Raw genomic sequence first — 23,279 nt, 5'->3', positions numbered from 1 at the left:
CATTTTTTAGCTTGTATGCAAGGAACAAAAAATTATATAATCTAATAAAATTAAAATAAAATCTACTTGCATGTCTATTTTATAATCTCCATAATAACTACCTTAAAATGACTCAATATATGAAAACATGACTATATCAAAGTGGTATTTAAAATAAAACTTGAAACAAATTACTCTACAATAGTGATATATCAGTACTTGAATTTCTTATCAAACTGGGATGCGTTCTTGCAGAACTCCACACATCACTCTGGTTTGGACAGAAAACACTGCTCTGAGAATTGTAAACTTGGTTGCTTTTCTGCAAAGGAGAATCCGCCCCTAACCAACACGTCATCAGCAAGCGCATAAAAGCTCTGTGTGTTATTCTTTCATGTCGCTTCTTTTTGTTTCGGCTGCTCAGTCAAGCGCTGGGAGGCCGAAACGGGAGTTGACCACTTAGAGCCTGGAGGAAGGGATCCCCTCAGCCACAGATACCCTGAGGTTTCCCCCTAAAAATTAAAAAAATATGTGTTTAGGGTTTTTTTCCTTACCTGAGCGCTGAGCACTTAGTTCGTATTTAGTTCTGCAGGGTGCGTGGTCGGGCTGGAGAGGCTGGGCTCTCTCCCCCAGCGCAGTCATGCTCTGGGGGACGGGCCGTGTCTCAGCTGTTGATTTTGATTAAGTTCAATATTTGGGGGATAGGTGGCTGTGTGCCACTGTGGAGCCCGTTAATTATTTATTACATTCATGGTTTGGCGGCCTCGTCTTTTTGGGGGGAGGTGGCCACAGCCACTTCCTATCTGCGGCACTGGGATGCATGTAACTGTTCATGTTTTTCCAGCCGGCCTCACGCATGTAGCAGTCAGGTACCCACGGACGAGGCCTCCGGCCAAATTTATCTCGCCATTGTGGAGTGCGTTAATTATTTATTATTATTCTCCATTCATGGTTTGGCAGCCTTGTCTTTTTGGGGGGAGATGGCCCATAGCCACTTCCTATTTGCGGCACTGGGATGCATGTAACTGTTCATGTTTTTCCAGTCGGCCTCACGCAGGTCATCAGGGCCCTGAGCGCCCTTCACAGTTCATAAATCATCTGCAATTGCAATCATCATCATTCATTCATTGCCATTCATTCATAGCGGATTCTCCGTGCTGAATTGTAAACTTGGTTGCTTTTCTGCAACAGAGAATCCGCCCCTAACCAACACGTCATCAGCAAGCGCATAAAAGCTCTGTGTGTTATTCTTTCATGTCGCTTCTTTTTGTTTCGACCTCCATCCTTCCCAGCCACCACCTCGCAGCGTGCCTCGTCACAGTTCATAAATCATCTGCAATTGCAATCATGTAATTTGTATTTTTGTTTACGACTGTAAGTCGCCCTGGATAAGGTTGTCTGCTAAGAAATAAATAAATAAATAAATAATAATAATAATAATAATAATAATAATAATAATAATAATAATAATAATAATAATAATAATAATAATAATAATAATACTAGACTGCCAGCAATTGCAACACTTACAATTGCATCAATTTGTTAAGAACTTTTGAAAGCATGTTTTAAACAGTCGCAATTGTTGCTGGCATGCAGGCAAACACCCAAATATCGATTTTTCAGTATAAGCAGAGTGTACTTACAAGCTTTGAAAACAAATTTCTATGACATTTCTGGTTTCCTCAACGTGTTGGAAGCAATAGAACCCGTGTTGGAACCCTTCCAGCTCATTCTGAACATCTGTATAGGATTAGTAAACACAATTATTCTATTAATGTGCAGGTGGTTTGTAATTGTGCACAATTTAGCAATGCACCCGACTAACTTAAATAAAAACTGACACTATACACTTGGCTTATAGGCTACTCATGATAATACAAATTAGTGGGATAATGCAAAATTTGTTGTTGGTCCCTTGAAATTCGTATTAATGAAAATTGACTGTCCTGTAAGTATCATAACTTGTCAATGCGGCACCATGATCTATTTTGTATTAATTGTCTAGGCTACTAAGTAGACCAAGTTAATAATACTAATATTTATAAAATGCTAATTTAAATGTTTCAATTTAAAGTAATCTTTTATTTACAATGTACACCAATGTGTGCAATGCAGCAGCATGATATATTTTGTGTTACCAGTAGCCTACAGGCTAAAGTAAAAAGAAAGTGCACTAGGTATTCATTTGATTTTACTACTGTACTGCGTACTGTACAGATTTATATTTTTTTCATAATGTAATGTGTAGCTTACCCAAAACACATTAGTGTTATTTCAGCGCAATGCTAGAGCTCTTGCTAAGATGACTCAACAAATATTTAAATTAGTATACTGTGTCTCCCTTTATTAACATATTTTCTCTTAGTACATACGACAAAATGTATACTTTGCGAATTGTTGCAACAGAAATGCAAATTGCAGTATGTTTGCGCTGCGACTGGCCCATATTACTACATCTTAAAAAAAAAGCATTTTCTAAACAGTATAACATAACAGTGAGGTTTAGCTCATATATTGATTTTAATTAGGTATTGTTACTGTTTATTGTGAACTCATGTCACTAACTGCATAGCTTTTTTGACACTGTGGGCTTTATCATTTGGTAGAAAGGAAGAAATTAAGTTTTCCCTCCGGTTTTAATATTGCATTTGCCTATTTTGTTTTTCAATCCAGAACCTTCCTGAACCAGAAGCCCCTTCAGTGCTGCCACCATCACTGCAGAGTGTGGACTTCCTAAATGAAGCAGTCTCTGGCTTCAGCACTGTGGAGGAGGTCATCAAGTACTTGGATCCTGACAGATGGCAGCTGGATATTGAAGACTTGTATAAGCCAACATGGCACGTGCTTGGGAAGTCATTCATCCATCCCAGGAAATCCAGAGGTAGAAATCTTATTATTTTAAGTGTCAGACTCCCGTGTGACACATTAGACATAACATGAAATGCCCTCTGCAGTCTCTGCATTTGTTAAGCAAACATTCTTTAAATAGAGCACTATAAATATGATACAATCTCTGAAGAGTTGCTAAAAAATAATTTTCATGCTAAATTTGTATGTAGGATCCTAAAGAAATGGGAATACAGTAATCCGTTGCATATCCGACTGCAGTGGGACCAGAGTAAGGGCGGACATGAATCCTGTATAAAATACAATTATACACAGCTGTAACAATTACTATATTCACACAATTATTGTTTTGAGATTCAGCTTTTATTATGGAGCTCCCCTAAATCTCTGGTTTAGAAAGATACAGGGTAGTAATGCTTGCGACAGGGTAGCCATCTGCTGTGTGGGTGCGTACATTCGCTGCTGAGTGACAGGCAGGAGGTCAAGCCGGAGACTGAAGTTGATACACCCCACAGGCAAACAGGACTTATTTACATATCAACACACTGAACAGCTCACGTGACACTTCCAGCAATGGTTGCGCACAGAGCACATACAACACAGTGTACGAAAACTTTGGTAGGATCTACAATATCTGAACCAATCTTCTCTTTTCAATAATAAACTAACGTTGCTGAAGAGATTGATGATGGCGGATAAACAGTTAGGGCAGATATGTGACAAGAGGATATGTGACAGGTGCATACGTGATGGATTACTGTATTAAGGGGCAGCAGTGTGGAGTAGTGGTTAGGGCTCTTGACTCTTGACCGAAGGGTTGTTGGTTCAATCCCAGGTGGGGACACTGCTGCTGGTACTGCTGCGGGGACACTGAGCAAGGTACTTTACCTAGATTTCTCCAGTAAAAACCCAACTGTATAAATAGGTAATTGTATGTAAAAATAATGTGATATCTTGTAACAATTGTAAGTCGCCCTGGATAGGGGCATCTGCTAAGAAATAAATAATAATAATAATAATTAAACAAGTGAAGGTAAGCTCTGTTTTGTTGAACTTCCACACCTATAAATATTCACTCTATTATGCTTTAGCAAAATTGATGCATTTGGTTTAAATTTTTTAACTCCTCTCATCCAAATGCCTGACTCTCAAATATCTTAACCCTTTGTGGTCCTATGTCGGACCTGGTCCAACATCGCAATTTTCCCTTTCTGGTCCAATGTCGGACCCTGTCCGACATCATCAAAAAGACGCAAAAAACAGGTCTCTAGTCGTTTTCTTCTCCGGAAAAAGCCAAGAAAACCATTTAATGGCCGAGTGAGACCGAAAGGAGCCGAAAGAAGCCGAAAAAAAGGGCGTATCTCATGAATACTGATAGTCCCGGCATCACATAGATAACACGGACATAAACAAACAAGATAGCTGCTTCCACATCCAGCGCTTAAAGAATATCACAGACATTTGCAGAGCTTTTTTTAGATGTTATAGTAATAAAATAATGACTTGGGGATCGCATTATTGAGGAGTTTGGTGATAAAACGAGTGATCAAGAGATGATTTATCGGTATGTACTATTATTAAGAGTTATTTGAAAAAGAGGGGTGGGGCGGTGCTGGTGATGCAGTACTGAGTGTCTTGTTGATATGCAGTGCCTTTCAAACCTGTTTTACTGTGAAAAAAAATACATTTAAACAGCACGTCTGAAATAAACTGCGCGTGTGAAAATAAATTGGACCTGACGCGCCTGACACGCACTGAATAAAAGGACAGCAAAGGGTTAAACCCAACAACAATAACGTATTTGCAATACAGTAAATCACCCATGTTTCAGACCCTCCACAGTACATTTCCCAATACATTTATTTACAAGCTGTACTTTGCCCTGCCCCACTAATTATGTGCAGGGCTCTCTTCTGCCCTGCTACATATCCCCCCCCCCCCGTGCGAACAGGCTGGCTCCTCTGGCAGGGGCAATCCTGGCAGGGGGAACGCTGGCAGTGGAAATGATGACAGCGGCCATGCTGGCTCCTCCAGCCAAGTCAATGCTGTCAGTGGAAAGGCAGACAGCGGGGTGGCACCCTCCAGGTGTGGCGGTGGCACTGGCAACGGCAATGCTGCCCTCAGTGTGGGACACTCCGGCGGTAGCAGAGGCGCTGGGCACTCTGGACGTGGTGTTGGTGCTGGCAGTAGCAATGGCGTGCCACACTCCAGCAGTAATGGTGGCGATGGCAGCAGTCTCCTGACCTCCCCCCTTCTCTGTAGCTGGCGGCTCCCTCTTCTTGGGCTCTGGCCACAGAATTTCCAGCAGCTAAACTGGCCTGGTGACACAAGCAACTTTCATTGATGGCAACATGAGGGAGACTTGTGTTGCCGGCGTGTTGCCTTGTGTGACCATGCTGGTCAACATGCTGTCAACAACGTGGCAATAAGCCAGCTACGTGTTGCCCAGTTTAGGACACTGTCCTATTTTGTTGGTGACTCAGCAGTAACAAACTCAATGCTAGCCAATCATATCTGATACTTGTGTCACTTGGAAAATAATACAGTTGATAGTTTTCCATGAACAAGATAGGTTGTATTAAATGTGGTCTGGCAGAGGTGGGGTTAGCAGCTCATATCTGCCAGACAGCTTGTGTGAATGCATGGTCGGCAGTCAGTGATTATTGATAAATTGATTGTCAGCCATGCAAACTAAAACTCTCATGCAGAATGTGGATGTCTCCGAATTAATTAATTGGTTGTTAATTCGAAGATGGCCACGTTATATAAACCTGTTTGTGTGTTTGTTGTGGGTGTTTGAGAGGAGGAACAATAGTAAAAACGGGAGAAAATCTAAAACGAAAGCAATTGCTACTCATGTTGGGAAGCACCAGCACAGTACTAGTTTTGGGTGCAGGGAAATATTTGTGTGTGTGACCTGTTTTTGTATGCACTTTTGTTTTTCTCTGTGAGCAGTGTTTTTTTGTAAATCCTTTTCATTTGTTTTTGTTGAAATAAAAATGGCACACCAGCGTTCTTTTCACCAGCAAGTACCTGTCTGCCTCTTTGTTAGCTTTCTGTCTGGTCTGGGAACATCACTACTCAGCAGTCCTGCCACACGTGGTAGTAGAGGTAGGGTTCTAGCGCTTCCATGGACCCAGGCCAGAACAGGTACTGCAGGTGCACTTTTTTTAAAGTATTTTTTTTGTGAAGAAAAACTGAAGGTTCGTGGTGCCTGCACTTCACAGAGGTGAGGCACTACAGAAGAGAATGACCTGTCCAGAGGGGACAGGAAGGGCCACCTGTCCAGAGAGGAACGGAAAGGTATGAGAGCAGACCCCAGGACCCCACTGTGGCTGAGAACAGAGGGGAGTACTCTGCTGGGGGACAGTCACCTGGATATCCCCCTGGATTTCTGTCCAGCTGAAGCCCGAGATCCAGCTGAAGGGGATCACTAGAGGGTATCCAGGGCTCATGGAGGCCTTGGAGGCAATGACCAAGGTCATGGACTAGGTCTACCAGGAGTGAGAGCCAGAGTACTACACCGTTGAATGGGATGACGAGGAGTGGTGCACATATTGCCTGTGCTATGGGCATGAGGAGGACAGCTGCCCAGAGGCCGACTGGGACCCAGACACCTGGAAGGGGGGAGCCCGAGTGTCCAGCGCCCAGAAAGGGGGAGCCCGAGCGTCCACAGCCCAAGAAGGGGAAGGCCTTGTGTCCAGAGCCTAAGAAGGGGAATCCTGCATGTCCAGTGACTGGGGGAGAGCTGCACCAGTCTCCAGTGACTGAAGGAGAGCCGCACCATTCTCCAGTGACCGAGGGAGAGCCGCACCAGTTACCAGTGACCGAGGGAGAGCCGCACCAGTCTCCAGAGACAGAGGGAGACTACCTGCTGCTCCCACCTCCACCACAAGAGGGAGACTACCTGCTGCTCCCGCCTCCACTGCTAGAGGGAGTCTACCTTTTGCTCCTGCCTCCACCGCTAGAGGGAGACTACCTGCTGCTTCCACCTCCACCACGAGAGGAGCTGGAGCTGCTTCCCATGGGTCCGCTGCTGCTGTCGCCTCCCGAGGGTCCACTGCTGGCGTCGCCTCCCGAGGGTCCGCTGCTGCCGTCACCTCCCGAGGATCCACACCGGCCGTTGCCTCCCGAGGGACCGCTCCTGCCCTGTCCTGCAATGCCTAGGGCTGCCAAGCCTGCATCGCCTAGGGCTGCAAAGCCTGCATTGCCTGGGGATGCCAGTTCGCCATAGCCTGGGGATGTCAGTTCGCCATTGCCCAGGGAGACCAGTTTGCCATTTCCCAGGGAGGCCAGTTTGCCATCACCCGGTGATGCCATTGCCCAGGGATGCCTACACGTCACCACGCCGTGCAAACTAAAACTCTTGTGCAGAATGTAGCCATTTCCAAATTAATTAATTAATTGGTTGTTAATTTGGAGATGGCCACATGTAAATGTTGTGGGTGTTTGAGAGGAGAAACAATAGTGAAACGGGAGAAAATCTAAAACAAAAGTAAAAAGAAAAGAAAGCAATTGCTACTCATGCTGCGACGCACCAGCACAGTACTTGTTTTGGGTGGAGGGAGATATTTGTGTTTGTGACCTGTTTTGTATGTACTTTTGTTTTGCTCTGTGAACAGTGTTTTTTGTATATCTTTTTCATTTATTTTTGTTGAAATAAAAATGGCGCACCAGCATTATTTTTACCAGCAAGTGCCTGTCTGCCTCTTTGTCAGTTTCCAGGTCTGGTCTGGGAACGTCACTATTCAGCCGTCCTGCCACACAATGTGATAATTTTTTTTCAAAAATAACACAAAGGAAAGGCATCTTTTAATTAATGAGTGCCTGTGTAAATGTATATAAGGCACCCCAGATTCATAGATTCAGCAGATACCTAAACCCAAAACAGTTTGGTTTTAAAGGCATCCATTTTGGACTTCTTCAGTACAGAGCTCTAATTGACTGCCCTTTGTAATCACATTCATAAAAAGAGTGAACTGTGCATTAATAAAGTAAATGATTCATTTCATTTCATTAAAAAGAATACCATAGTGACTATGAGAAAGTAAAAATAAGTATAAAACATCTTGGCACATTAGAGATGATGCTTGAACAATTGCAAGAAAATGAAATGTCAAATTGTTTTCCTATGTTAGCAACAATTCTAAATTGAATTATGTTTTTGCACTAAAACAGAAACACATCTTTATGTGATGCAAGCAACATAAAATCTGGGGAAAAAAGAACCAACCACAACTTGGACTTCCTTACATTCATGATTCATCATCAGTAAAGAAAGCTAAGACCTAGAAAGTGCTTGTGAGTCAGATTCTAATCTGAAAATACCACTACTGTAATTAATTATGAAAGGGAAAATATACATTTTCACCACATAAAATGTTTTTTTAAATACACTTTACATTTGAACTCGTGCCAGGAGTTAATACTCAAATTGATAAAAGAGGTTTTGGTTTAAGTGCTTTCTATGAATTCTGAAGTGATGCCAATATTATGAGATAAGAGTTCTTTCCATATTTGTAAATGTACAGCTATGGCCAAAGTTTTGCATCACCCTATATAATTAACAGATTTTGCTTCATAAAGTCAAATGAAACCTGCTGAATAATGTTACGTTAACATATTGAACTAGATGGTAACTTTACAAGTAAAGTTGTGGGGCTTGCTTTGGGGAAAGTGGTCAAAATTTCAGTTGTTTATAAAAAGTTAGAGAAAATTTAGTTGGTGCGGTTACTAAAACAGGTGTACCTCTTGATTGGTAAAAGTTATTTCTGTTTTGATTTCAGATTAGAATAGCAGAGAAGTAGAGGATGATTTCATATGCTCTAACTTTTTGTCTTACTTGTTAGGAAAGTCTCTCTTGCTTCGCAAGCCCCACTAATTACGTACCACTTTGTAGTTTTCCATCCAGTAGACTTTTGTGATATCATGTAGTAGTTTCTTTGATTACATGATGTTAAATAAAATATCTTCATTATGTTCTAACCTCTGCCCATATTTTGGCTGTATTTTAATAGCTGAATGACTTTCAATGAAATTATTTTATTCAATGATCATTTTTATGCTGGAAACTATTGATGCAAACCAGACCGGGCGCCATGAGTTGTCTGATCCAAATCTATGGAAGTCCAATACAGTTCCGGTGTACCTTAAGGAAGGCCAGTCTGTTGACCGGTCCATCTTATATATTATATATTATATATTATATATTATATATTATATATTATATATATTATATATTATATATTATATATTATATACACACCGTGGCCGCACTTGCTCGTCTTTGTATTTTTTAAATGGTTGGAGTGTGATTGAATTAACTTTTTAAATAGCTCTACAATGAAGAATATATGATCTATAGTAAAAATAAAAATGTAATTCACAAATTTTTACAGACTGCATATACAACTAAATCCCATCTTGTGGTTATTCTTTTTATGTCTGAAGCAGAAAACATTCAACATAACACAATGCAGTACAGCGCACACTAGACCTAGTTACACTGTCACCCCATGTATATATTTCTACATGGAAACAAACCAATTAATTCAAACTTAGTGATTGACCTTATCCATTTAATTCAGAAATCCAGAAGCGCCTTTACTTAAATTTGTCATATCTGTCATGTCTACATTCTTTAAAACTTCAGTGTAATGGTTACTGCACTGCAAATGGGAAACACGTGTGACTGTATGTGTCAGTAACCTTAGCTGCGACATAACAGGTGTTACCAGAGCAACAGCCCGCAGCCATAATAAAGTCACTGGCAACAAATTCCCAGCTATGCTAATTTAATACATATTTCGGTACAAACACACTTTTTTTGTCCTTGGTAGGTACCCATGATAGATGCTACTTAAGGCTAGTGTACAGTCTATTGCATTTTATTGCTAAGGGACAGAAAAGTCTAAGCTTAAAGCAAATGTTCTATCCGATCACCAAACATGAAGATAGCAAAAGTGTAAAAGGATGAAAAAAAGGCTGTGCTTTGCAAAGGGCTTCGTTATTTATTTATTTATTTATTTATTTATTTATTTATGTATTGCATAGGGTTGCATTTTTTTATTTGTAGTCACAAGTATTGTTTTTCTAACCTTGCTTATAAAACAACCAAACTATAAAGCACTATCATTTTATGAGTCAAATGGCAGTTATTTGAAATGTTGAATAAATGGTGTCATATAAAAAAAACAATACTGAATGATGAGGTATCTAAACCATCTCATATTGTATGTTTTCTTTCCTATTTGGTCAACAAACCTTGCCATGGCTACTTCTAACAGATCTCAGATAATAAAGTATAGCTTGGTACAGCCTTTTGTAGTAGAAAGCTATGCGAGATCACAAACGAGATTTTAACTGCTGAATTCTTGTAAGCATAAGGTACGGCTTTCTGAGATGTTTCCATGCAAATTGCTAAATTGTACATCTTGTTAGCATGAGAAGGCGATTTACCCACCCTTTAAAGTCATACAATGTTTTAGACGTGCACTACGTATAACATGCAGAATGTGCATAGCATGTGTCGACTTTCCCCCAGCCAATGTAGAAGCGCCTGCTTTTTAAGGGAAAAGTCCCTTAAAAAGTTAAATATAATTAAATTCAATTGAGGTTGCCTCAAGGTGAGGTAGTATCCCTATGTATGTGCAAGTGGTTTTCAGCTTTGAGTGGATCTATCAAATCTGTTCAGGATGAGCCAAAAACATTTCTCTGCCACCTGCAGTCTTGTATGGTTTAAACAAACACCAGTCATATAGCTAAATGAATTTCTTTATTATCTCCTGTCTGTGCACCTGGCTCGGCTTAGCTGATCCTCTCATGTGGGATACTGTACAGAAGACATGTTATTGTGCTAGAGCCACAATTTGAAACAAATATGTGCCACACTCCTATCTCCAAGCCTAAGAGATCAAGTAACAAAAGGATTCTGTCTTATGCTTTTTTTTTCTAGTGGTGGATTTGAATCTCCTGAAGGAAGAGGTGAGGTTGTACAGCTGCACCCCACGCAATTTCTCTGTGTCCCTGAGAGAGGAGCTCAAGCGCACTGACACCATCTTTTGGCCAAACTGCCTACTGGTCAAGCGATGTGGAGGAAACTGTGCTTGTTGTGAACACAGCTGCCATGACTGCCAATGTGTCCCCACTAAAGTCACAAAAAAATACCACGAGGTATCTAAAGCTAAACTAAAGTGCAAATAACAATGTGCTTGTGTGTACGTAATATTATTTCATTATTTCTTTATTGTATCAGTGACACTACCATAATTTCACACCTGGACATGCAGATCAATGAAAGTTCTAAAATTCCACTGTAAATTTTATATTGTAAGGATAGATTTCATATAATGCTGAGAAGCTGTGGAAATTGTGCAGCTTTCCAATTTGCGATTTATCTTACGGAGCACCAAATCAAACCTAAAATTTAAGGTGTGCAAAATGGGAGGAGAGATATAACACATGGGTGTTTTACCTTTTGGGAGGGAACTGAAGTTTGAATTTACACAAATTAGACAAACCTTTATTGAAAGAAAAGAATGGACTGTAACCACACAAACACCCATGTTAGGAGTTTAATGTTTGTTTTCTTAAATTATGTTTTGTGCAAACAAATAAGACAAAGAAATGAATTAAAAAAAAAAAAAAAAAAAATCTGCACTTCACTCAAACAGTTGCTGAAGATGAATTTGTCTACTACAGTATTATCTCGGGTGTGTGTGTGTCTTTTTGATTTGTACCCGGCAGGAAACAGGTTAGCTTTTAACTTGTTTACTTCAGCATCAGAACAAGAGTGTGAGTGAACAGTTACAGCTCCATGTGTTTCAGCATTAACTGTGAAGTGCATGTCAGGGGCGTTGCCAACTAACACATAAACATATCCCCCCAGCTGCTATCAGCACTTTCAATACATCACATAAAGTATTGATATAAATAAAAAAAATACGTGATTACAGTAGAGTCAATTATTCAAACTTATTGGGACTGATACTGGTTTGCATAATCGATTTGTATTGGTAATCGAACAGGTATTAATAACAATTACTGTACCTTTAATAATGTATAGAATAAGGTTAACATACACAAGTACTTAATACACAAGTACCTACTTATGATATAGAGCTAGTAACCTATTCTATTACATTAAGCATACAAAATTACAAAGCTTTACAAATCATTAAATTAATGCAATTCAGTAAAACTAACACCTACAGTTAAGGTAATGAAATACTGTAATTAAACGTACCATATACCAAATCATCAAATAATACAATTCAGTACCACTATGACCCATTACAGAACTTTAGGAATAATTAAACTTCACAAATTTAGTATAATGTTTCAATACTTAGATACTTCCTGTTAAGGCATTGTAATAACGTGCAATTGAAACAAATAAAATAAACGTTCTCAGCTGCTCAGTAATATTGACAGGATCTCCAGCCCTTCCTGACAAAATAGAAGAAAAATCAAAAACAAGGTGACTGTTTTAATTTGCTTAACTGCAACAATTTAAATCACACAATGCTCCATCTAAGGTTTTGGTGATCTGAATAATTCTGTAGCTTTCATTTGCCTCAGTCTGCTGGTCCTTTTCTGGCAGCTAAATCGCGTAGACATTTTAGCAGCAGAAGCTGTGTGCGTAATACACCACACATAATTCATCACTTGATTACAGGTGTGTTCGGGTGATTAGACAGTACGGTTGATGAAAGATTGGATAATTGACTCTCTACTGTATATATATAAACACTTAACAAAAATGATCTCAGCTGAATATGCCTATACAGTATAGCATATGGTTACTTGTAGCCACTCAGTGCAAAACCTACTATAGAATTTGTGGCATCCAATAGTATATAGTAAAACCTGTCTTACCCAGCACCCCTTATGACCAGACAATTGTGCTGTATAATACAGTGTGCTGGTTTACAGAGGTACCTTTGAAATCTAATAATGTACCTAAAAAAAAGTATAAATAACAATATTATTTGAAAACTGTATACAGTAGTACTGTTCAGGTATACCCTGCAATTATAAACATATTAGTTAGACAGACAAGACTGCCAGTATGTTGAGGGGCAGGGATTATACAGGGTTTACCGTGTATTTTGTTATTGTATCTTTAAGAAAATGAAAACAACAATAACAAGTACACAAATCTATGTATTTTCAATGTATGTTTTGTCTAATTTACACTGTAGTTGTTTGGTGTACTGTGGTATGATATAATGCCCATTTTATATTTCATTTATATGTTGTGTTATTTTTTTAAAACATGAATCTTCAAGCGTGCTGTAGATGAGCAACTTCAAAACTGTCTTTAAAAAGGAATTGCTTTACCAAATGTATACTAATATTCATATCTCACAACATGTAAACCCATATTTGTATTTAAGGCACAATATAACACAAATGAAAATACAAGTTCACCCTATAATTTTCCTACATTTGATCACATTTACACAATTTACAGTTATTCCTACAGTGGAGGAATATGCAACAGTATATTATGGCACATCACAAAATCTATATTCAGCAAAATGCAGCCAGGCAATAGGTTGATGGCTTGTGTATTATTTCAGGTTCTCCAGTTAAGACACAGAAGTGGTGGAAGAGGATGGCAAAAATCCATGACAGATGTACCCTTGGAACACCACGAGGAATGCGACTGTGTGTGCAAAGGCAATTCAGATGGATAAAAATATCAGACAGTGTGCTTTCCTCAAAGCACTCCTCCAAAAAACATCTGAGGGTGGTGTTTGTGAGTCTATCTCAGTGGTCTCTAATGGAACATGATGGATTAACAGTGAACTGGGGTGTGGTGACCCCAGCTGCCCAGTCTATATCAATCCAGGATTTAGTACTACAGGATGAGAGTTGTGTTGCTATGAGCCTGTACTTTTCTGTAAGGTCCATAAAAAGGGGAAAGAGATTGAAAAAAGGCAACTGTTAATTGTCTCTCCTTTTTCTATTATTGAAAGGCTTTTACCAGTTTTCGAATGCTGTCGAAAATAGCAATTGAAAAGAACTCTGAAGAGCTGGACTGTTTTGAAGTTGAGCTGGCAGCACTGGTTTCTGACTCCCTTCATGCTTTTTCTCTAAAGAAAGCTCAGTTTCTTAATATGTGGCTTTATTGAGTATTTTGGAAGAATATCCTTTTTTGTTTTACTTTCAAATACTACTGTGTACATTTAAAAAAAGCCTTTTCATGTCCTGCCTTCTGCTACTTTGTTGTTGTTTTGTTTTATTTACAGAACTGGGAATCAAAGAATCGTCTATCAATTATTTTATTGAGCTGGTCCAATTTTGCCAAGTTTTATTATTATTATTATTATTATTTTTTATATGTTCTAGATATGTCTTCGAATTGCAGCTTCTCCCACAGTTTTGATGATTGATTAACAAAGAATTGTCCACACTAAAACAGTGAAAATTACACCATTGCTCATTTAGAAACCATAAGCATTTTTTTTCTGTAAAGTACATTTTTAGTGTCTTTTTTTAGAACAACACTTGATGTCTCATTTTACAATCGTATTCCATATTGCTATGTATTTTTATGAAAGGTATTTATCACGTCTTGTGTTATCTTTTCACCTTCATGTTGGCAGCTGCTTGAGATGCCCTGGAGTGCCCCTCTTTATTTCCTGTAGTGCTTAAAAGAACCTGCTAGATAATTATTTTGACAAATATCTAAACTCCATGTTTAGGAGAGTGTTGCAAAAGGAACTAGGGGACAAAAAAAGGAAATGTGTTTCACCGTGATCTGCATCTACAGTAAATGCTGCCTTAAGAACTGCAGTACCAAGTTTAGGCATAAATTTGGGAGAGATGTTGGCTGGCTGAATATGTTGTTTGCCAATGGACACTTTTTGGGCAGATTCAGTAGTGACTAGTATAAGGCAGGGTATTGTCATTATTATTATAGAAACTTTGTGTTTTAGCTTCAAGTGAACTTATGCAAGGTTGACTACAATGATGTGTATGTGGGATCAAAACAGGACAGACAATTTATGGTCCAATACTACAATGGCAAGAATGTTTATTTCTTTATTTCATCCCATATCTCTCTGTTGCTTCCAACATAAAGATCGAGTTCAAGTAGTGTTTCCCATCTGCTCATTGTAATAAGTGCACTCCGATGAATGTTATTCATGTATTAGTAAAATTCCCAGGGCTCAGATAACGACCCCACCAGCTTGGTCCATGTACTGTAGCCTATACAGATTTTACACTGTGTGAAGATCTAAGAAAGGAAATCATAGGTACAGCACAGTGTTTTTACAATGTCTTGGAATACATTTGTGGCCAGCTCTTTAAGGGACTCCAAGGTGATTCCATTTAAAAGTAGCAGGACAGTCAATGACAAGGATAATAAGCAATAACACTACTCACAAATCTTTAACTTATGAGTTATTTAAACCTAAAAAAAAAGTCTGGTGTGAATAATAATAAAAACAATACCAAAAGTGATATTAGTGAAACCTTTTCACAATGGTGGTTTAAGTCAATCAATGCTTTAAATAGCTAATTAGTTACAGTAAAATGTTGTGGAGAGGACCCAATGTGGGATTTTCATATCAACCATTCACAGGTCATGAAGCCAAAACCATTCATTATTAAAGGGTTAAAGGATGGTGATCACATGTTACTGAAGGTTTTTTTTTACACTCTACAAGTGTTTTTCAGTTCATGATCAACCTTTTGTCCATTGTGATTTTCATTGATAAGGAAAAGGTTGATGAAGAGAATACCATTATGTGGCTCAGATACATTGCCGATTGTGATGTCACCAATTTGAATACACTGCAGTTTAAAGGAGTCTGAGGTAGGGAATTTTAAGCCTCATGTACAGCATTTTAAAGCAGGTGATGTCAAGCGTACTGTTATTTAGAATAAAGTCTGATAGAACACAACGATGTCATGAATGGGGTTTCTTTGTGTTGTGGTTTGCATGTGCTCTGATTGGCTGAAAGATCCTAAGCTGCTTATAATGCCTCTTAAAAAGAAACAATAACCCTAACCAATTGGTGAAAAAAACTTCAGCTTTTACCACCTTTCCTCAGAATACTCAAAAATAATGTTTTATTACAATGAAAAGTGCTGTTATAAAGTGTACAGTCTAGAACATTTTGTTTGTCATTATTTTAACAGGTTATATCATTTCAAGATTAATAATCTTGCAGATGGTTAAAGAGGTGCCTTTTAAATAATGTATAAAGCTGTGTTATAATTGATTACATCATATCTTCTACATAGATACACTGAGTATACTGCTTATAGTTATACAAAATACTCCTGCAGTGCTTTAAGTACAGTATATTATATGGTTGTATCATCACAAGTTACCATCCCAATAAAAATATGCAACAGGTAGGTTGTTTTCAGTTTATCTACTGAATCATTAAATACTATCATCTATAGCTAATCTTTTTTTTTTTTTTTTTTTTTGATTTCCACGTATATCTTTCCAAGTGTGAGTGATGCAGCATAATAAAATAGAACAATCTCCTTTGCCTATAATATTTCAAAGATTTAACTGAAAAACTGAAGAAAGCATGCCAGGTCACAAGTAGCACATCATTAAAACCCATGTTTGTGTACATTGTGTTCAAAACTGTGTTTATTCCCATGAAAGGCTTAATAAAATGCTTTGTTTTGAACATATAGAAAGTGTCTACCCTTTATTCCTGTAATCTGTTAATTAAAATATTTGACATAATTTAAAGAAAATTGCTACAACTGTTTAAATAATGTACCTGTAATTTGTCTTTTCATTGTTAACATCCAAACAACTTATTTACACTTATAACTAAAGTCTGTTTCAAAGCTCTTTTCAAAATGGCCCCTCTAGTGCACTGGGGTTTGAGACCAGATCTCATGTCTAAATCACTGTAGGAAGAGCAATTAAAAAAAAAAAACACAAAAAATAACAAGTGCTCTGGCTTTTCTCTTCCGTACCACATCATGGATCATAAAGTTATAGGTGTAAAAAGTTGTCAGGATGTTAACTGAAAAAAATACAGGTACTGTATGTTATTTAAACACTTGTAGTAATACGTGGGGGCGTGTGACACTATATTTTTTCAGAACCCCGCTACTTACTCTTTAAGGTACATGACCATTAAATAAATTGTTCAGAGAAATATGTTAGCCTGCTCTTTTTTTTAAAGATGGTTTGCATTCTTAGACTTTTTTTGTACTATTTGAATGTATATAACGGTTATTTGGTTTGTATTTGTATTGTTATGTGTTTTTGTATTAACAAGGATTTTGTAGAAAGTTCAGCTTATTAAAAATACATTTTCATTTTGTTTCTACATTTTGAGCTTTGAAAACATTGTTGCATTTGTCTAATGAAAGCACAGCTGTGTTTTGTTTTTCCTGAGTAATAACCACCAATTTAATTTTTAATTGCAAGTTATCTTCAAATACACAGTTGCCATCATACAACATTGATATGCCATCAAATATTTGTAGAAATATGGATTTATGTGTGGAGCTTCTCATGTAATTTACAATTTACAATTGTCTGCTTTACCCTATCTGCTATAAATAATATGCAATTAGGAATTATCATTCATAAGGTGCAATCACCAAAAAGATCATAACCACCTTTTCAGGAACTCACATGCTCTTAAAGTGAGGTCACATGAGAGGTCTTGTTTAGTCTAAAGATGTTCATAGAGATTTTCTACATACAACATGAAAATCAGAACAGTGTTATTTTAACATTGATGACTTGTCAGCCTAACTAACACACCTTTTTCATGAAAATTGTTAATTTGAAATGGCCCCATGTTCTGGGTGGTATTTTGTTTAGACAAAGTTACTCTGCATGATCTTGAAAGGACCCCCTGATGAGATACCCTTTCTTAACCCAGCTCTTACAAACTAAAAAAAGGTGAGACCTACTAGGGGTGTGCCCAAGTAAGAGTACAAATGAGTATTTGTAATGGGTATGGCCATTATTTTACGAGTAAGAGAGCTGCACCAGTAATATTACTATTGTTATGCAGAGGAGGGAAAAAAGCATTAAAAAATGCATTGAATAAGCTCCTGGCTCCAATAGGACATCAATGACTGTCAATCTCAAGTCTAGAGACAGAGAACCAATCCAAGGGGAAGGAGGGGAGAACAGTATGGCACAGTATCTGATACAGTGAAACTAAGCTTCATTCTGTGTTACATGAGTGAGTGGGTCAAACAGATGAAAAGTTCCGCTCAGAATCAAGCAGCTCTCCATCACAATGAAACCCAGAAATTCCTCAATATAATACTAATAAATAGTATGTCTTGCAGATTGGTTGTCTTCTCTGATGGATTTCATCAGACTTAGCTGATCATATTTTTTCATTACACTTTACTATGTACTGTACACAAGAAAACCCCCCTTCCCCCATCACAACAATCCCAAAACATTGTTAAATAAACATTACAAACACTGTATGGTCACTTTTGAGGTGAAAATTAGGGGCAGAGATGCATTCTAACGGCACTTCCAGTTTTAGCCTCGCCCACTCCTGTTGCCGTCTTCTGAGGTATTCTGAGTACGAGTATTTGTACGAGATTTGGTTTCCGAATATAAGTACAGTTACGAGACACAAAGAATTACAAGGAGTGGAATAGACAACTGGAACACAGTACACAGTTACTAGCGAATGAAAAAGATTCATTAATTATTTGCATGTTTTATTTGAATTGCAATGTTTATTCACTGTATTTAATGTGGAAATCTGGATACTTTTTCTATTATATTCTCTACTTAAAAAATAAAAAAAATGTCAGATCTACTGTAGACAGAAAAGACTTTCTAACAACTGCATGTTTTTCACTGTTGGTCACAAAATTTTAAAAAATGGTTAACAGAATGACAACAAATGTGATGCTATATAAGAACAATCGAAACCTGTCCCAAAACAGCGGAAAAAAGCAAGTCAAAACACAAATGCAAATATATATATATATATATATATATATATATATATATATATATATATATATAGTTTTACTTATTTTTTGTTGTATGTAGGCTACACTGTCAAGAAATTCTTTTTTTGTCCTTTTGGCACCACGACTTCAAGGGCAGGGTCAATCGCTTTCTCACGATATAAATAGCTGTAAAAACCCATTTAAACCGGAGCAGGAATCATGCTTGCGGCTCACAAGATTTCAGCAGTCAAGATCCAGTTCTTCTGACTTAATCTCACGTAATCTCCAGGAGAAAGGCCATACAAAACACACACACGCACAAAATATACATTTATGAACACTAGAATCACCGCAGTTATACTCATACATACAACCACTGATGGCAGTCATTATCATAGTACATTTTAAACATCATCAATATTAAAATGAAAGACAAACTATCGGATATAACTGAAAAGTTTTACTCAAGCACATCATATCAAACATCTGCACAGCCGAACCGCCATATTTAAATTAACAATTAAACATAAAAGGGTTTATTTATAATTGAAAATGTGAATGCCGGCGCTACAAAAGTGTTCAGGAACAGCTTTGAAAATCCGGGGTGCCTCTTACCACATATAAAGCATAACTTTAAAAAATGAAAAACTATAATCAAATAAACATTTCAAAAGAAACTAGTGTGTAAACAGGTTTATGTACATACAACCCTGTAAAAACAAAAGTAGTTTTTAACCTAAATGAAACATATGATTTATCTTGTGTGTGTGTCACTCGCAGCACAGAATCCAGGTTGAGCTGCTGCAGCCTGCAGCTTTGCAGTTTTCTGATCGAAATGTTTCTGCTGAAGCGCTGTGCCTAGCTTCAAGATACAAAACAAAGGAATTGATGGCTGCTAGGTCCAGTACAGATAACAAAATGCTTGTATATATAAAAAATAGAATATTGTAGTTTATATTCAAAATAAAAACATGTATTGTAAAATGCGGTTCTAGTGTTAATGAAATTTAACTTTTACATGTTCCACAAACACACACACACACACACACACACAAATATAAATTCTAAGTAGTCAAACTTGTACTTATTAGAAATTATATTTTATATAATTGTGTGTGTGTGTGTGTGTGTGTGTGTGTGTGTGTTGGAAAGGCAACCAGACAAACATGTAGCTAATGAGCAGCATAATTCAGAATGTGCGCGACAACATGTGAATTAATTTCTCTTGTTAAATGTTTTTATCTTCATGGTAATGCATGAAGCTCTCCTCATGGTATTCAGAGTCATTCTTTTGCTACTTAGTAAGCAGACACAGGCATTTAAATATCCCCTCCCCAAAATGACTATGAATTGAGTAATCTGCATTGGTACGGCCGATTTGTTTTCCTGAATCAGAACTGCATAGCAACGCATTTCCTGAAAGGTACGGCAAACACGTAGTGAGAAAAACTGTCATGACTTGTGCATGTAAACGCCGCCTTTGTTGCTGTCCCAGCTTTTGTACATTCACTGAAGGTTGAGCTGTATGCTTAAAATCATATGCTACAGTGTGATATGTGGATGTTTATGTTTGTTAATAGTTACTGATTCATTTAACAAAAACAAAAAAAATACTTGTCACCTTAATTTAATATTCTTGGTTTGTAAAAATTATTTCAATACTATCATGTATGCTACTTATGCTTGGCATATACATTTGTCTCAGTATATAAAACAAGAAGCATATGAAAAAAAAGCAGATTGCCTTTGAAAATAACCTCCATTATGTTACAAACTTATGAAATAGATACATTTCAAATGTAGTGTTTGTCTGTTCGTGGATTTGAAATTTTATGGTTGACCCAAATATTATCTGGACCTGTTTTTCTAAATGTACATTTTGGTAATAATACAAATTAATATATATATATATATATATATATATATATATATATATATATATATATATATATATATATATCCACACACACACACACACACACGGGTAGCTATTGATATTGTTCCTAAAATATTTATGTGCTTGTTAATTTTTTATATTTTATGACCTAAATATGACACAGCTGTGAGAAACATCTTATAAAAAATTTTATTCAATACATTTTGACAGACTACCTTGAACATTTCAGCTCCATTCTAACTGTATTCCCCGAGGAAGACTCAGAAAGGACAATAATAGAAAATATTTTTTTAATACAATTTAAAAAACATAAAAAACTGTCTCGTAAATTGGCTATTCAGTGTCATCTTAGTTTTTTTTTCTTTCTTTCTTATATACATACATATTTATTTATTTGTGCATACTTTATTGACTTTAAGGCTTTACACATTAGTCTTAAGCTACATAATTAATTATACAATCTCAAGGTTGCATAAAACACAAATAAAATAAAGCTGAAACTGTTACTTTGGGATTAAACAACAGTTATGCAATGGGTAATGGCAATGGATTTCCCTTAGAAGGAGTCTGTATAATAAATTGTTAAATCAATCCAGATCTCATGTCTAATTTTAATGTGGCTCAATAAAGTCTGAATGGGTCAGGAAATAGATACTGTTGCTAAAAGATATTATGTTATAAAATAAATATTTCTGGGGGTTTGTCAACCAATTTAGTGAAGTGGAATAGCTTCTCCTGCTTGTCTAAGCTCCACAAAAACCACGGCAGACCTGTAGCATAAATCCATTCAAATTAAACAAAAAAAATCACAGCTGTGAAAAATCCTACCAACATTATCATGCAAGTTTACTTGATATCAGATGAAAAGGCTAATTTAACCTTATTTAGATTGGTCTGACAGGAAAATATATTGTTGCGGGCACGGCGGAATTCACTCGCCACTGCCGCCTGCTGGCAGCTCGTGTGCTGTGCCTGGAGTCAGCCTCTCCTGGAAGGGGGCTGGCATGCAAATGAGGAACAGAGGACTCTGGGATTGGGAACTGTTTCGAGGAAAAAGTGTTGTTGTGTTGATTCTGTTTTGTGTTAAGTTAAATGTGTTACCCTTATGTTCTAGTTATAAAGATGTATTCATTTATTGTTTGTAGTTAATTACCTACTGTGTGATGGCGATGCCTGTCTGTTTGGGTTGGGAAGTACGTGCTGTGTGTGAGTGAAAGTGAGTGTGTGGATGGTGCTAGCTGTTGTTAGCTGCCAATAAAACAGCACTGTACTAAAAGAGCTTTGGTGTGTGCGTCAATTACTCCTGTGCTTGCTACAATATGCAAAGAAATATAACAAGGATCATAGAGTAAAACTGTAAACACAAACAAAAACTTTCAAAAAGTTTAAAGTATGTATACGCTTCAAAAAGAATAGCTGAGCTTTCCAAAACCATTCCTAAAACGTATGACGTCCCAACTATAGTTCAAGCACCCACTTTTGAATAGCTGGCATACAAAGCGCTATACTGTATGTCTCACTCAAACAATGGCTGTGGTCAGGGTGAAATCTTGAACTTCCCCAGTATTTTATATGTCAAAATCATTGAATACACTATGAATTCGCATCCACCCTGCATTATATTCTTCAAAACATTAGGTTACTTATCGTAACCCTGGCTCCCTGAAAGAGAAGAAGACCACCAACAACATCACGTATGGGATATGCCTGCCCATTGGGTAGGTATCACTGAGCTCTCTATACCAGAGCTGCCGATAGGCCCCTTCATGGGATGACACACTTGGTCCCGCACACCGAGCGATTAAAACTGTTATCCTGAGGAAACCATTTCTCTTTTTCCATCAAACACATGACCGATGCGACCTCAAGGTTGATGGTCGTCTTCTCTTTCAGGGAACCAGGGTTACAGTAAGTAACCTAACATTCCCTTTCAATTCGAAGATGACCACCAACGACATTATGTATGGGATAATGTATAGTGGATTAATGGTGGAAAAGCGTACAAAACCCATTGGATCACTTGTGGGCTGCTCTCAGCTCCCACACATTTATGTGCAGGGATGTCCAGCGATCCGACCAGGGTCTGCGAACTCCTCTGCCTGGCCAAACCGCTCCCCAACCAGAGTTGGATGCATCTGTCATCACCAACTGATGGTTGTGTATCACTCCCATCCTTACGCCTTCGCTCAGGTGAGAGGCTTGCCTCCACCAGTGTAGAGATTCCCAGCATAGGTGAGACACGGTCAGCCGACGGTGTCTGTCGCACTTGGGGTGCAGCCGAAAGGCACTGAGCCACACTTGGATCAGGCGCATGTGGAGTAACCCTAGTTGGGTGAGTGATGAAGCTGCGGCCATCAGACTCAATAGTTTAACACAACACCAATTATACTGTGAACCCTTGTTGAACAGGGCCAGACAGTTGCGAATGGCAGCTACTCTGTCGTCCGACAGGTAGGCTCGCATCGTAAGGGAATCCAGCCAGAGACCCAAGTAGATGGTACTTTGCACCGGTATTAACTGGCTCGTCACAATTGCTGTGTGGGCCAGTGCTGCATCCATGCACTTTGAAAAGTGCGGGGGGCTCAGGAGAAGCCGAATGGCAGCACGGAAAACTCAAAGA

The 23,279-nt window shown here is 38.0% G+C and overlaps 1 protein-coding gene across 2 annotated transcripts in view; it reads left to right on the top strand.

The window, feature by feature from the left end:
* LOC117408382 (platelet-derived growth factor C-like) overlaps window positions 1-17,146 on the top strand; it is a 115,790-nt gene extending 98,644 nt beyond the window's left edge. The window contains exons 4-6 of one of the 2 annotated variants that reach the window (XM_034013326.3): window positions 2,656-2,863; window positions 10,784-11,001; window positions 13,413-17,146. In XM_034013326.3, the coding sequence (XP_033869217.1) occupies window positions 2,656-2,863; window positions 10,784-11,001; window positions 13,413-13,529 (543 nt within the window). In that variant the 3' untranslated portion in view covers window positions 13,530-17,146. Of the gene's footprint in view, window positions 1-2,655; window positions 2,864-10,783; window positions 11,046-13,412 lie in introns of both variants that reach the window. The other variant, XM_059002293.1, reaches the window with a different exon arrangement.
* The last annotated feature ends 6,133 nt before the right edge of the window (window positions 17,147-23,279 follow it).

This window comes from Acipenser ruthenus, chromosome 2, assembly GCF_902713425.1.
Source record: "Acipenser ruthenus chromosome 2, fAciRut3.2 maternal haplotype, whole genome shotgun sequence".
NCBI classification, from domain to species: domain Eukaryota; kingdom Metazoa; phylum Chordata; class Actinopteri; order Acipenseriformes; family Acipenseridae; genus Acipenser; species Acipenser ruthenus.
The sequence above is the reverse complement of the archived record's forward strand: the minus strand, read 5'-3'. Positions and strand labels throughout refer to the sequence as shown.